General features: G+C 42.5%; 1 protein-coding gene across 1 annotated transcript in view; it reads left to right on the top strand.

Moving 5' to 3' along the window:
• Positions 1-4129, top strand: part of GUCY2F (guanylate cyclase 2F, retinal) — a 45700-nt gene extending 41571 nt beyond the window's left edge. The window contains exon 18 of the mRNA XM_010073470.1: positions 3991-4129. Coding sequence (XP_010071772.1) covers positions 3991-4129 — 139 coding nt within the window. The remainder of the gene's footprint in view (positions 1-3990) is intronic.
• The last annotated feature ends 12099 nt before the right edge of the window (positions 4130-16228 follow it).

Here is a 16228-nt window from a genome sequence, read left to right as displayed (position 1 = left end):
AATTTTTGTCTGTTTTCCTCTTCCCCAGCCACAACTTTTAAAGATTCAGGGGGTGTTACTAGGCTGCTTGATCTCCCTGAAGAGATTTTTAAATTTTTGTCTGAGGCTCTCCTTGTTCCAGGAGCTGGGCAGAAATTCCTAATTAAAAAAAAATATTAAATATGGGACATACTGTGCAGAGATCTGCATAAGCACTACCATATGTGAACACTCACTGCTAAATATAAGCTCCAAGGTACAGAAGATTGCCCTGCTGATCTACACCTATGAGTGGAAGCTACTCGTCCAAGGCCAGAGACCAAGAGGATCTCTCCCTTGGGTTTGTCCTGTTTGACAAAAACTGCACATATACTGATACAAAAACATTTTGTACATATATCACCCACAGACATAGACCTCTGCACTGAAGCAAGGCTCATTAGGACTAGATTACAGAGAACAGAAGGTCCTCATTACCCCACTTGGCTCAATTCATGGGAAATAGCAGAAAAATCAATAAGACATTTATATCTGGAGCTTTTCAGCCATCTTGGTTCAATCCTTCTTGTGTGCATGAAGCTTTCAAAGGAGGCAATTATGTCCTCAACAGCCACTTTATCTGAGGTGCCTGCTTGGTGGCTTAGGGATGTTTCCAGCTGATCTATCTTAGACATTTATGATGAAGGGGACCATGCCATCAACAAGCTTGTTTTTCCTTGATAGCAATAAAGGAACGTTACACAAGGATCTGAGGTGTAGTGATCTATATTCCACTCACCCAGTTCATAGTCCCATTAGTCTGGGACTGTAAAATGTTAACAGTCTCACAGGGTCCTTGCTGCGATAAGACAGGGATCTTCTTTTCAATACTTTTGGAGTATCCATCTGGCCTGGAGTCTAGAGGAAGGCCAAGACTCTGCTCCACATGCTCAGGAAGCAAATCCTTTAACCTTGAAAGTGTGACTGTGGACTCTATTGTCCTTACTGGACAACTTTTTTTGAAGACAAGTGATGGTTCTGGCTGGATCTTGATAAAAATGTGCAACAAATCATGAGGAACAAAAATGCACCTCTAGTTACCTGGAAATAAACCTCTTGGCTATACCACTAGTGATCCTTCTCCTTTCTCCTGAAGTAGGGTGTGGGATCTTAACCTGGACCTACCAACGCACCCGTGCAAGTGGGATTCATCCCGGAGCATCCATCACAGTTCTCAGGGACACTTGTGCAAGGCTGACAGATGTAACAGCAGCTGAAGATCACGTAGGATAAATGGTGGCATCTCAAATACTTCTAGAGAGTATCCTCAGGCAGCTGTAGCCCACCCCTAGTATCTTACAGTGCTTCTGATATGGAGAAAAGCATTTCTCTCTTTCCTTCAAGTCCCAGCAGAGAACTGTCCCACAGAGAGGTCAATGACTCCCTGTGATCCGTAGATTGATCTCACTTTAGAGATGAGACTTAGACCCCATGTAAGTCCATGTGGAGTTCAAGGAGTCAAGATTTCACCCCAAGGTGGTTGGTAGCCTCTGTATTATGGAGGGATCCATGGTGTATACATCTGAGTGTCACCTATATTGCTCTTCACTGACCATTAGATACATAAGTGTACAGATAGTGGTGGTATCTGTAGGATCAGTCTAGGATCACTCGAAAGTACTAAGGCTCAGGTTTTTTACTTATTTTCTCTCCTTTTTATTTTCCCCGGAACTTTGCCCTTCCCTCTATTCTGACCTCTTGTCCCATCATCCCAGTGACAAGAGATCTCTCAAAGCTCTTTCTTGTTCAGAAAATACAGTAAACATCCAAATCACCTCCTCTTGCTGGCCAAACCATAGACTAGCAAGCTGTGGCTGACCAGCCGTTAAGATCTGAAAGTGAAGTCTGAAACCTCATTCAGGACAGAGGGTTTTGGTAAAGAATCTCTGTGTCTCCAAAGGTGAAACCCATACCTACACAGAAACATGTATAACCACAGCTTGCTATTTCTCCTCCAGCCCACTGCAGGGATAATCTCAGATGATTTTTCCTGTATGATGTCTCCAAAGATTAAAAGCAGAACTGAAGAAACCAAACACTCATTTCTATTGATTTTTTTTTACCCATTGTATCTTTCTTCTCTTCCCTCTTTCTTCTACTCCACATTAGCAACACACTGGAAGGCATATCTTCTTCATCCAACACCAGAAAGGCCTAAAAAAAATTAAACACTATTTATTTTCCTTTTTTCCTTAGTGGTTGCAAAGCATTTGTGATCAACGTTGACAAGGCCATCAGCTCTTTCTCATACAGTTATAAAGTTCAATGAATGAACTTCCAGGGTGGATCCTCCACTTAATCCTAAATTGCATTGGGTTGATAGATTTGTGATTTCTTAAGATTCAGCAGTTTGCCTTTAGGTCCCTTTCCTGGTTTTGCCCTTGTTTTTTCTTGGCTGCCCTTGGTCTCCCACTGACTGTGAGAATGAAGGGAACATGACGTGTGCTGAGTTTGGAGGTCCTGCCTCTATTTTTGTTGCATCCAGATTTAATATCCAGTCGTCAGGGACAGGTAACCAGACCATCTACAGAACCTTAGATCAAATAATAAAATACAATTCCCTTGAATGATAACAAAAAAGCATTAGGCATGTAGTGCTACAGTACAGGGTGTCAGAGTGGTCAACCCTGCAAACCTGGTTCTGGTGCCAGTGCTGTTAGATTATTTTGCTGTAGTCCTATATATACTTTAAAGTATATGTATATGCTTTATTTAGATTTTATAGACACTTTAGTGACAGCTCATCCTGTGCTGTCATTAAGGGCAGTTTCATGAGTTTGCTGAACAATTCTATATTTTTAACTAACCATTAATGTGAATAGTCCTCAGGCCTAATAAAGTTCATTCCCTTCTTTCAAGACCTCTTATCTTACACTGTTGGGATCCCTGCTTCATGTAGCCAGTTTCACATACATTTCTATTTGAAAGTAATTGCTTGTTCATTGTACACAATAACGGTGTGTGCAATTTAAAACAATATATATATGTATATACACAACAATTTCTCAACTATTTCTTTTTAATATCTATATAATCACAACGGTGTTATTAGCAGGGGTTACAATTAGGTTCTTTTCAGTTTACAACAGCTGGAATTATATTTTCTTCTATTATACGCTGTAAATTTGATTTCATATGTTGCTTTATGTAGGACAGGACAGCTGTAGAGTTGAGATTGACCTAAAACCCTGCCATTCACTCAGCTTCTGGCCTTGTACAAGTCCTTGATGTCTGTTCTGTGTCTGAAACCACACAAATCGGTGCCCACCGACAGATGGTAGAACCTGGGCATCATGGACAAATAGAGCATCATAGCAGATGATGCTCTTCAGCTCCATCACACCAGTTTATCAGGCCGGATCTAGATGGAGTCTCCCAGTTAGCCCAGCTCTTAAGTCCTGGTACTCAGCAGAGCTTATCTCTCAGTAACTGCCAGGCTAAGGCAGTGAAACCACACCTTGGTCTGAGACCGATGTCAGGGCTTTCTGGTTCTCTGCCCATCCTGTCTTAGACTTGATGGGATCATGGGGCTGTCAGAGCAGCTGGACCTTCAGATTTCTCGTTGGTGGCAGTGAATGACCTTAAACCCAGAGAAATCCAGCTGATGAACAGAGAATCTGTATGATTGCCACCTAGGCACTTTACCAGGCTTGTGACGCACTGTTAGGGACATTTTTCATAAGCAGATGAAGCCCTCTGGTTGTTTCTGTGTAAAAGTAATTTACATTTTCAAAGTGGATGTCCTTGGATGAAAGCTCCAGGTATCCCATTTCCCCATGCAACAGCTCCAGCAGTTGTGCGGTGTCCAGGGACCACCACATCCCTGCGGTTCTCTACCAACATCCCCCCTTCCCTGATGCTTCTTGGTGGCTTTGAGAATATCTAATATTTCTGCTTTGTCTGATACAAAATGATGCAAAACTAAAGGCTATTCCTTAGTTGCTAATTCCTCCTCTCTTCTCTGTTTTTCAGCTACAACTGGCCAGATGTGTTGACCAGGAAACTCAAATCTGTACTGAGGGGCACAAAGAGGACACTGACAAAAGCAACCTTGAAAGAGCTGGGGAGCATGGAGGAGGCTGCAATAAGTATGGAAGAGGATGAAATCTGAGAAAAGCACAGCAAAGAACTAGTAAGATCGGGATGGACACCTTGAAGCCAACCCAGCAGAGGAGCTCACACCCTCCATTTAATTCCCTTTCAGCCAGAAGCAGTATAATTGATGAAGCATCTTAGCTCTTGCAGAGAGTGAACCTGAGCAGGCAGATGAATCCTGACCATCATCTCTTGTGAAACTGGGCACCAGCTCAGAGCTGTATGTGTGCATTTTTGGCAGGGGTGCATTGGGGAGGAAAGTGATGTTGATGGTGGTGCCAGCTCTTCATCAGCATCTGTCACCAAAGATGAGCCCAAAGTATATTTTAGCTAGGTCTGCATGGCAGCATAAACACATCTGGCTGCCCTTGAGCCTGGATTCAGGCAATAATACCAAGTGCGAAAATGGTTTAACTGTTATGCATGAAATAGATTTTGTTGTTACTGTTGAAGGAAACTCTGGTTTCATGAAAATCAGTGCAATTCAGAAGAAAATGTTTTTGACAACAACGAAAAAAATATTTTTTACTCCCCCACAAGGGGAAATTTTGAATCAAAATGTTTTATTCCTATGTGTCAGTTTAAGGTGGAACATTTTCTTTTAAATTGACATTTCAGCTGCAAATGCCATTTTAATGGTATTTTCAAACTGAAATGACAATTTTGAAATGAAACAGTTTGGTATGAATCAATATTTGTCTCCAAATGCCAAAATGTGATTCTGCTCAAAATGTCAAAATATGTCATCTTTGCAATTCCAGATCTCAACTGGAAGGACATTTTGTTTTGCTTTATGCACACACACGTATCATATCGAAAACATTTTACACTTTTTTATCCCAAAGAAGGATGAAAATGGACTGCCAAGATATTGGAAAACTGAGATGCAGAGAGTGGCATTCTGCAGTTTCTTTAGCTGAGTAATGCTAATAAGATATGAATTTTCTTTCCTGCAAAAGTAGGGCTGAGGGAATGAAAAAATACATCACTTAAGCAGCACAAACCCTAAAACACATTGCTCTTTTTCCTTCCCAATCTCCAAGTGGTCTCAAAGGCACTTGTCTTCAAAGTAAGCCTCCCAGAGGGTAAAAATACCTTTCTGCAAAGGGCCAGCACTTGGCCTGAAGGCACTTCTCACAGAGCACACTTCATCAAGGTCAAATAATTTTGTCGTTGGCCACTTCTTCCATGTTTTTCACTCCTGTTCAACATCTGACTTCTAAAAAACTTCAGGGAATTGTTCTCTCTTGTGCAAGGCTGAAGAGAACAGCAGATGTAATTTAATCAATATTACCACCAGCAGGTGCTCATGGAAAACAGAGAGACCTCTCTCCAGCTCAGTTTGAACTCTTCCCATCAGAGCAACCAGAGCAAATTTTTATCATTCAGATGATAAATAAGAGTCAGCAACCAGTCGCCAAACCTTCTTTGGTTATTGCAAATATCCTTATGAAACCAGGCAAGCCAGGCTCCACAAAGCTAAGGAAGATATTATTTTCACAACTAATTCACCATAGCAAGTATAAAACAAGTGTACTGTCAGAGTAAGGGCTGTTTGGAGTATAAACATCTGAAAAGTGAAAATGGAAGGGAAATTCATTGATGTTCTTTAACGATGAGATTTTACTCTGCAGCACCTGGTTTTGCGACAGGAGCTTTTGCTTTTTTTGTGATGGGAGTTGATATTCCAGGTGGGACAAGTTGGCCTTTGAAAGACATCTGGCTCACCCAAAACCTGAGTTGTCCAACAGGGCTTAGGAAAGCTTTCACCTCCTGCACCATGCTCACTATTTATTTGCAAATTAATTTAGGAATAAAGTCCTATGGAAAAGACATGGGCCAGGCAATTCTGTCTAAATATAGCTTAATATACAGCTCCAGGGAGGGATGTCATCTGGATTGGTCTGTGCATGTGTGAGTTTAAAATCAAAAAATTTCTGCATAATTCATGTCTTTTCCATTATTTTCCCATGATAGAAACATTGATCAGTGCTGTTCTGTTACCTAGTGATGGGGCTTCAATGAACCTGACTTTACATCTTCATTGAAGAGAATTGAAAGAGGTGGCAGGCAGAAAGCACATCGTCTCTATGGGGGCAGATGATCTCCCCCTCTGCTCTTGGCGTGGTATTTCCATGCAAGTGAGGGTTGCATTGATGAGTTTTCCTTGGAAAGGGCTATGTGTAGTCAAGGCTGGCCTCCAAATGAAGAGAAATACCCGCAATGATGTGCAAAAGGCGAATCATCTCGTTAAATACAGCCCTATAAATAAGCCTAAAATGAGTGCCTACATCTGGCCTGCACGGTCACCCCTAAACTTCATTATTGGCAAGGTCTCTATTCAAGCAATGGGAGCCTGGTGCATGCAGAGACATCCAAATGGAGATATCTGTGACACAGTTCAGCTTCCTAAACACAGGTGCTTAATGCCATTTAGGATGTCCTAGAGTACCTACAACATCCAGACAGAGCTGATAAATAAGACACAGGACCAGATCCTTTTGCAATGGAAGCTGGAGGCCGGACAGCAGACGCTAAGATCTGAAATAATACTAGACAGATATGTTTAGTGAGATACACCTTTAAAATTGGGTGTCTTAATCTGAAAGTGAATCCCATCCTAGATGTCTGTATTCAGATAGATGAACCATGCCCTAAAAGTGCTTACCATCGACTCTAACAGGAGCTGCACTGATCAGCTCAGGTGGAGAAACCCACATCACGGACGACTCAAATCAAGTTGGATGAACCTCACTCCCACATGGATATCATCACCAGTTCAGAGGAGGTGCTGGGCTCCCTGACCTTCTCCCTAAGTCTGGAAACTCTGCCACTTGGCTTGTGTAGATGGGCTAACCCTCTCCAAAATACTTGTTCTTCCCAGCACACAGGCAAAATGGATGTAAAGGAAGATACAAATGAGCAGAAAACATAAAATCTGTGAAGCAACTTCCCCCTGAAAAACTTCCTGTTGATCCATTTGGCTGGTAATATGACAGAGAGCAGGAGGGACAGCAACCTTCTCTTTCTGCTATATACCAAATTAAACATTTGTAAATGCATGAGAAAAAAACCCATGCATCTTCAATCTAACACTATGCATATATTCTCCTTTTCAGCATCTACACATACTTACAAATACGTATATATTTGAGTTTCAGGGTACCCAGTTTTTTATTTCATAACCAGTAAGAAATAATCTTTTGACTGTGTGTTTTTGTTAGTGAAAGAAGAGACAATTTTAAGTAAATGCTGGCTAGCCAAAACCTGAATTTTCCAGATGAAGACCGTTTAAACAAGAGGATTTCAATCTGCCCTTCTGCACGCAGTTTTTGGATTCTTTCTTCAGCCTGTAGTCTTCTAAAATAAACAACATTCTTTGAATTTATTTAAAAAAAATAAAATAGTGAATCTGTGGGAAAGCATAGCAGAGAAGTGAAGTTCTGATCACTGATGACTTTAGTAATCCCAGGACAATTCCTAATTCTCTTTGAAGCCAGTGGTATTTTTTTCCTCTTAATTTCAACAGGAAAAGGCCAAGGACTCATCCTTGAGTGTGATAACCCCTGCCACTAGAAAGCCATAAAACATATTTATATTTTCCTGGCATTGTTCTGTTTAGACAGGTTTAGGTTTACTCATGAGATTTCTTCCCATGCTAACTGTGATTACTGTATCAGGCTCTTTTCTTGCTATTTTGCTCCTAAAACTAGTGTTTGGATGTTGTAATGAGGAAGATGGGGACTGGAAGCAGCAAATGTGAATTTTGTAGCTCCGCAGCAGACATCTCAGGTAATTGTGGACAAGTCATTTGGCAGATCTCTCAGATAGTGAAGCACTCTCGGATAGAAACCACCATCAACAGGAACCTACCACGTGATTGCCCAAGGTTTTACCACTAACTTTATAGAGTGAATTTTAATGTAATTGTGCAAATCCTCTGAGAGCTGTAGATGTATTTATGCACAATATGCACTGTCTGAATATAGATCATATTTCATACAGTATTTTTAACAGTGAATTAAAACCAAATGCCAATAAAGTTCCTTGGAGACATATCCCTCCACCAGAAAGTCTTGTTCTTGTTTGTATATTTACCTTCATCTCAGCTTACTTTTCAGCTCTCGGTGCAGATAAGGTACCTGTGGAGACCCCTGATCACATATTCACTTCATTATTCAGTAATTTAGAAGCGGATCCCAAAAAGATCTCAAAATACAAGACAGGTGGCCAGAGGAGGTATGAGGAGATGCAGAAGAACCCAAGGAAGGTATGGAGCATCCACGGTGTGGATGGGTTTCAAAACAGCTGCAAGAACTTAGATCTGGGAAAGTTTCCCATGACAGGGGATGCTAAAGTGAGGAGGGGGCAAGATCACCCTCCACAGCACATTTTGCACTGGAAAATATTGAGGTGCTTCTCTGGGGCTTGGGGCTGCAGCTGGGTGAAGGCAGGAATAGGGCTGAGGGTAAGTCTTCTGAATCATTACCCCTCTGAGAACTCATGAAACTACGTTGTCTCTGTCCTGACATCCTCATGCAAAAAACATCAGCACATCCACCTTCCCTGAAGCTCTGGTTATTTACCTTGGAGTTGGAGGGACATGTCCTTCAGTGGTGAGGTCAGGGACAGCTCCGTGGTCACTACAGCAGGAGCCCTCCCTTCCTTGCAACCATCTGCCCTCGCACCAGCAATGGATTTGTCCCTTTGTTGAACACATGGGAGACATCAGGGACATCACGCAACCGAGAACACGGTCTGGCAAGGTCCTGTGCACAGGCAAACCCTCACCCTGCCTTCACATACCTACTCACACACTGTAACAGTGGTCATCAGCTGGATGTAGGTCCATGGGCATCACTGGTGAAGGTGGGCTCGGGATTTCCTACTGCTGTAGCCACGCATCCTTGCATTCCCCTTCAGTCGTGCCACAAAGTCCTGGTGTGACTCTCATCACTGACCTCCTTTGTATTAAAAATAATTATTTGAATAAAAAAATAGGTGGGAGAAGGCAGAGGAACTACAACTCTTCACGCTCACACTGAAACCATGTGCAATGGTGGCTGTAGATAAAGCTCTTGCAGGCAAAACTCCGCCTGATGAAGAGCTATGGGATTGCTGAGCCAGCTTGTTGGGACAGTGCTGTAGGATGCAGAGAGCTTGATGAAAGGGGAGGTTGGGTTAGCACACAGAGTTGGACCAGACCTCCCAAAATGCACTGCATTGCATTCCTGACTTAATTGTATCTACAGATGTCAGCCTCCCTTGGTTCTCCTTCTTTTGTTGGCCAACATCTCTCAGCACCTTTAAATTCTGCTAAACAGCACAGGACCCAGTGGGGGACTGAGAGGACCACCTGCAAAAGTTGTTGCACAATGAATCCTGACCATGCAATTCTCCTCTTTGCTTTCTGCCTCCACATCAGTCTTGATCCGTGACATTTACCCTTCACTTTGTCATTACTTGGTGTGATACAGTCTCCTTTCCTGCACAGGATCTCCTGAAAGTCCAGAAAAATTATATCAGCTGGTTCTCTTTTATTGACTGCTTTCATTGACACATTTAAATAATTTAATTCAAAGGAATTAAATACCCCTTTTGCCACTATCTCTTCTCAAGTTAGGGAGCCAAACTAGGCAGCAAAGACTGAAGGCGCGAGTTAAAAAAAATGTACAACAGACTCTGAAAGTAAATACACTAATTTTCACAAAGCTAGATGTCTGAAACATTTTTCATTAACATATGCAGAGAAGCTCAGGGAAAGTCGATATAGCACCAAGGACCCAAGTTGAAATATGTTATATCTACATAGATGATGTCCAAATGAAAACCACAATATGATGCATTAAATTCCAGTTGGTCTTGAACAGAAGTCATTTATTAGCTATTTTTTTCTATTGTTGGTAGGGTTTGCCAAGTTGCAAATGTTCTGCAATTTCCAAATGGAAAATGGTCTGGTTTTCTAACAGTCTGTTTGCCAGACAGCTTAGCTGCCCGTCTGCTGGGCTCAGTTACCGATTCCAACCTCTTGCTGCAAAGCAACCCTGGAGGTAGGTGTCTCAGCTCCAACCTCCGCATCCAATTTCCTTCTTTATTTATTTTTTCATCCAAAAACTGGAACCAAAATAGCATTTCAAAATATTGAAATCCTGCAGGAAACCATCTGACCTTTCTCCATGCTAGTCAGAAAACTATGGGCAGGAAGAGAAGGCAGCAAGCAGACTCGGCATGGCTGAAGCTCCAGTCTTCTTGTCTCTGTTCACAAGAAGCAGTGCACTGTCCGAACGTTGTGTAGCAGAGAATAATGTCCAATGGCAGATGTACTGCAATTAACTGCTTTAATAACCGTGGCTTATTGAATGTTTCTTCTGCTGTAGTACCAGAGGGCTTTTAACCATGGATTGAGAGTCTGGTGTTGTAGAAACTACTCACACTACTTTGCTCTGGGGCATTATTGCTTTAAACAATAAACCTGAAAAACCTTTATCTGACACTTCTGATTTTAAAGGAAGTTCGGGCTTGGCTCTGAACATGTATTTTGTGACTTTGGCTCTTTGCAATAAGAAAGCATCACAGGAGCAGAGGATTCCTTGCCAATCCTTGTTTTGAATCATCTGTGAAATCTTGGAACTGTGTCCCAAGAATGCAACGTGGAAATAAAGCTTTTGTTTAACCTGCTTGTGTGGGCTCCCTGCAGGGGTGATTGTCTGCCTGGCCAAATCTATAACTCTAACTCCCCAAACACCATCATCACACAGAGAGCACCAACGGGAATAATTGCAGTTGGTTATCCAAATAAGGTGCCAAAGTTTATTCGTGGAGAGATGTCATCGAGGTTGCTCTGGTTGACTGCACCTGTCAGGGCTGCAACACAGTCGGGACAAGAGGGAATATGCCCTGATACCCATGGTGGGTCCAAGCCTCAGTTCCAATCTGCAAGGTGACCCAGTGAATGCTGCTTCTTGGCCTATGGAGAGGAGAGACCAGCCTGAAAACCTTTTCCTCTCTACCCCTACCACTGTAGCTTTGTCCTGATGGATGAGCACTAGGAAGGGTGCAGACTGTCCAGCACTGGTGTGTGTTGACTGGAACAGGAGATACAAGACCAGGTGAGGTTAGAAGACAAAAGTCTTCATTTTAGGTGGGATGAACCTGCCTTGGCTGTATGTTCAGACACTGTTGTCCACATATGTCCAGACAGCAGAAGGTGGAAAGGAACTGTGTGAAGAACCTTTCTAGCTGGGGAGTCCTCCGTCTGTGGTGGCACAGTAGGTTTCACACCCTGAGAGGTCTCCAGCAAATCATTCCTCCATATCTGGAAGATCAGGAGATCCTGAGCATTGGGAGCAAAGCACCTTGCATGAAACTTCTGTGGCCTAAGAAAAGGAAAAGCACAAAGAGATGTCACATGTCTGTCACCCTCCCCTGGCACTGTAGCCAGCTAACAAACTGCCTTCCTCTCCCAAACACCCAAACTACACAGTGGGACTATCCATGGCCTCGAACATGCACTGAGATTGTTGGGGGTGGTGCTTCTTGGCCTAGGGACCACCAGTGGTAGCAATTCAGCAGTTGAATCCAGCACCTGGGAACTAGTCACTGATTCAGATGGAGCAACCATGAGACAGAAAGGAAGATGAGTACTGCCACAGTCACTGGACAATGTGCTATAAATGCTGGGTTTGGACACTGCAGACACCACCTCCATGTTGTCTAAGGCTACCAGGGACATGGTGTGCTCATCCCTTTGCATGGCTTCAAAACACGTCCAAGGTAAGTGTGAAATTGGGATAATAATCTACAGAAGGGCTTGAAAATCTCAAGGTATCCAAGGCTGAAGGTTGTTTTCCCAAAGGAGAAAAGACTAATTTCACCTGGAAATTCTGAGTGGTGAATGAAGATGTTGAGACAAGAGATTTCCCTGGTTCATTTCCCTCTAGACATAGACAAATCCCATCAACATGAATAGAGCCTGAGAAGTCACCTTTGCTGCCCTTCCCACTGTAATAGGTCATCCCAAAGAGAAAAGACTGGGAACACCAAGTTTAGGCAATACTTCTTATATTTATATAAGTCCTGAGACCTGCAATGTTGAACACGTTTATCCTCACTGTCTCCTGCCCAGGTGGTGGACACATTTGTAGGAGGTGTGGAAAGCCGCATGGCAAATCCTGCAACTCTTGGCAGCTACAAGGGGGAATAAGTGGAAATATGATGTTGAAGAAATATATCTCCTCCAAGCTTTCAGCCCAGGGCCACCTTTCTCTCAATGACCTTCTGCTAACTCAGACTGGCATTGCGTAGGAGAAAGCACATCCATGCTGCGGCAGTTATTTTTATACCATCCTGCTGTAAGAACTGGTCGTGGAAAAATGTTTTGCTTTTGATTTTGTACAGCTCACCTGGTTTTGGCACAGTTTATTTATAGAGAGGAAAGGACACATGAAGAGCTCACTGTTCTCTCTAAGCTGGAACAAATATTTAGGTATACTTTTATTAGTTTCATGCTGAATTATTTTAACTGAACTAAATGTTAACACAATCAGAGCAAGGTGGAAAATCTTCAGCATTAAAAAGACCAGCTGCAGCCAATGACAATAATTAACAACTACTCCCATCTGCAACATTCAGGTTCAAGATCAAATCAGATTAAAGCATTTTCTGCCATACGTGTCAACGCTTATGCATATACACGTACATATATACGTACATATGTATATGTGCATACAATTATATATAAATATATAGATATGCATGCAATTAATCAGCAGCCATTCTCCACCAGAGGGCAGGCAAAGTATACGTAAATCAGTTGTCCTCTGTGTTCACTACACATGTCAATGAGCAAATTCTTCAGTGGTAGAAGGGTATTGTCAGTGTTTTCTTTGACCATCTCCAATGACTTTCTTATCCTGAATCTCGAGCCTTAAGACAACCCCATGTTGCACAATGTGTTGGCTATTTTTTTCCTTGGTTTGTTTAGAAATTCTCTGCATTTTTCAAGGATGAAGTGGGCTGAGCTGGGAGCAGTCCACCATGGGGTAACCACAGGGAATGTCACATGTGAAAGGTGAGAAGCTTCCCCAGTGCTGTGGTGGAAAGAGGAATGGATATTGGCACGTGTGTGTCGGGAGAAATGGGAAGGTCAGTGGAAGCTGTGTGCCTCCACTTTTCCATGGGCATAAACTATGATTATTCCTTTGTGATCAGTGAATAGTCACTGATGTGCAGTAAAAGGATTGGTCCCTTCTGGGGTGCGTTAAACATTTGTCATGACTGTCAACAGCTGAAAAAACTGAGCTCTGAATCTAGCGATATTAATATGAATCAATAAGTGATGTGGTCACACTCATAGTCCTGAGTCCTAGGCACAGCTTATTTCATCCATTAAGATATGATGTGTGATAGCAGGAACATAAACCCTCTGGATAAACTAGATATTAGACTAGATATAAGGAGGAAAATTTTTACAGTGAGGGTGGTGAGGCACTGGCACAGGTTGCACAGAGAGGTGGTAGATGTCTCATCCCTGGAAACATTCAAGGTCAGGTTGGATGGGACTCTGAGCAACCTGATCTAGTGGAAGATGCCCCTGATCATTGCAGGGGGGTTGGTCTAGATGATCTTTAACGGTCCCTTCCGCCTCAAACGTTTCTATGATTCTATGACAAGTACAACAAGCAAAGACCTTCTTTTCACTCATGCTATGGAGAGGATAAAAATACAGGAGTCTTGACACCAGAAAGTAAATCCTAAAAAGCATGCTGCTGCAACCAGGAGATGCTTGTGCTATGTCACAAACAGACCTTCTAGATATGATGTGTCATGAGATCTGTAAGGATCATTGTCTCAAACCCAGTGCCTTTGACCTGAGGAGGAAAGGGATGTACAGTCTAACCCCAGAAGGTGCGTCCCAACTTGCTAACAAAAATCTTTGCATTTGTGTACAAGAAGATGCTTTATATGGGTACAGGCACTCCTGAGGGCAGGAATCCTGATCAGGGTTTCGGTCAGTGGGGTGATAGATGCCAGACCCTCAAAAGAACAGCAGAATGGCAGAATCACTTACAGTGTTTGTAACACATCCAGAAATACCATCCCAGTGGCTTCTTCCAAGGAAAATCTGGAAAGTATTTTAAGTGATTGATACATCCAACCTGGGCAGGAAAACTGGGATTTATACCAGCAGGGCCTATACCCACAACCAACAAAAAATCCAATTCTCTGTTTCCTGACTGCGAGAGGGACTCATTTCCTTTAATTTTGATAATCTGTGTCTGCATTAGTCACTCACCACTCCCTTCGTGTTCACAGGAGAAAGTAGGAGCTCCTTGTAGGTGACTCATCTGCTGGAGAATGAGATGAACCATGAGCCAGAAGGACTTCCATTTCCCTCCATGAGCTGGGAAGGATGTCAAGATCAGTGGTTCATTTGATAGATGCCAACACTGCAGATGTGATCAGAGATATCTCATCGTTTTCACCCAAGACATCATTCCAGGGTTACAAATATGTATAAGAAAAAGAAGAACTGGAGTTTACTCAACTCTTCAATGCTTCAAAGGGACTGCCATGATGTGCAGGGTCAGCAGAGCAAGTAGCCTGCTCAGGGAGGAAGTTAGGGTTTAAATGTTTTTCCTCCATGTAAAAAAAAAAAATCCAAAATACATAATTGGGGGTGGGAGTTAGATTATTCAAGAAAAGCCAACACACTGTGCAGGAAGCAAAGACATTTTTGAAATAACCCAGAATCCAGCTGTGGGCTATAAAAAAAAATGCTTTCAATAAGTGATGACGTAGCGATGGATCAAGGGGCTATGGGAAGGATCAAAGGGTTTAAGGAACATGACAAAAATAGAGCATTTATAAGTAATTTCTACTCTCCCTAAGATTATGATTACAACTTACTTTTTTTTTTTTTTCAGGGTTTGCTTGAAAAATCAGCATAGAAGCAGCAAAAGACAGGGCAGGTCACACTCTCAGCCAACTGTGGTGAAACTCTTTTCCACAAGAGCTGAAAATTATCTATTTCATGATCATTTTCGAGGCCTTGCAGACATAATGCCAGTAATCCCTTCACTATAGCTTCCCTGCAGTAAGACACCACCTATTCAAGTAAACATGGAAAACAGGTGGAAACAAAAGGGACAACAAAAAGGGAAAATTGATTATTTCAATAGTGGTTGATAGCTTAGCGTAATTTTCACAAGGTCAGAATCAATAGCAGGGATTCAAAAATCTGGGGCAGAGACCAGCTTTCCTCTTCATTCTCCCACTTGAAAGAAAATGAAAAGAAGGAAGAAGAATGGATGATATTTCACGTTTTGAATTGAATAGGGGATGTAAAGAGAGAAACATGATCTTTAACCCCATTAGCACAGATGGCAGAGCAAAATGTTCTGCAGTTTGTTTGGCCCCACCTGACTCACGGATCCTCCTGTTATCGCAGTGGCAGGCAGTGATATGAGAAATATTTGCAAGAGAAACCACATCAGTCCCATCTGATTTGCCATTTCAAGATAAACCAGATTTGTCACATAGAGCACAATTTCCTGAACCTGGTGACAAAGCTTGGGATGTTTCAAGCACAGTCTGGAAGACATCTCTGGAGACCGCAGGGAGGGCAGACAAAGCCCAGAGACACTCGAAAAATCTGTGTTGGATGCAGGCTGCCTCTCAGCATCAGAGCTGGCAGGGCAAGTGCAAGACAGAAGGTCTCTGCCCTTATTTTCTTCTTCTCGAGATGTTCACTCCTGCAAGCTTTGCCTGCAAGACTCACCTCAAAGTCTCACTGGGCAATGGTGTAAGTCTGAGTCCCACAGCCATTGGGAAATAAAACCAGAGGGCCCTGGAGGCAGTTTTGATCCCACCACAATCTCAACAGAAATTTCATTTGTCCTTTTTCCCCACTATCCAGCAAAAATGATGGGACTCTTTGCAGCTCCTGCACTATGCTTTTTCTTTCCTGGGAGTTTCGTCCACATGTTTCCCTGTATTTTTTCTCTTACTGTCTCAACGCCCTGTGTCCCAGCAACAGCCACATCTGGTCATCATTTCCTCCCCAACCATGTTTGTGTTATAGAATAATAGAATCATAAAATCACAGAATGGTTTG

The sequence above is a fragment of the Pterocles gutturalis genome, unplaced genomic scaffold (assembly GCF_000699245.1).
Source record: "Pterocles gutturalis isolate BGI_N339 unplaced genomic scaffold, ASM69924v1 scaffold16207, whole genome shotgun sequence".
NCBI classification, from domain to species: Eukaryota; Metazoa; Chordata; class Aves; order Pterocliformes; family Pteroclidae; genus Pterocles; species Pterocles gutturalis.
Note: the sequence above shows the minus strand (reverse complement) of the source record. Positions and strands in the feature narration are given on the sequence as shown.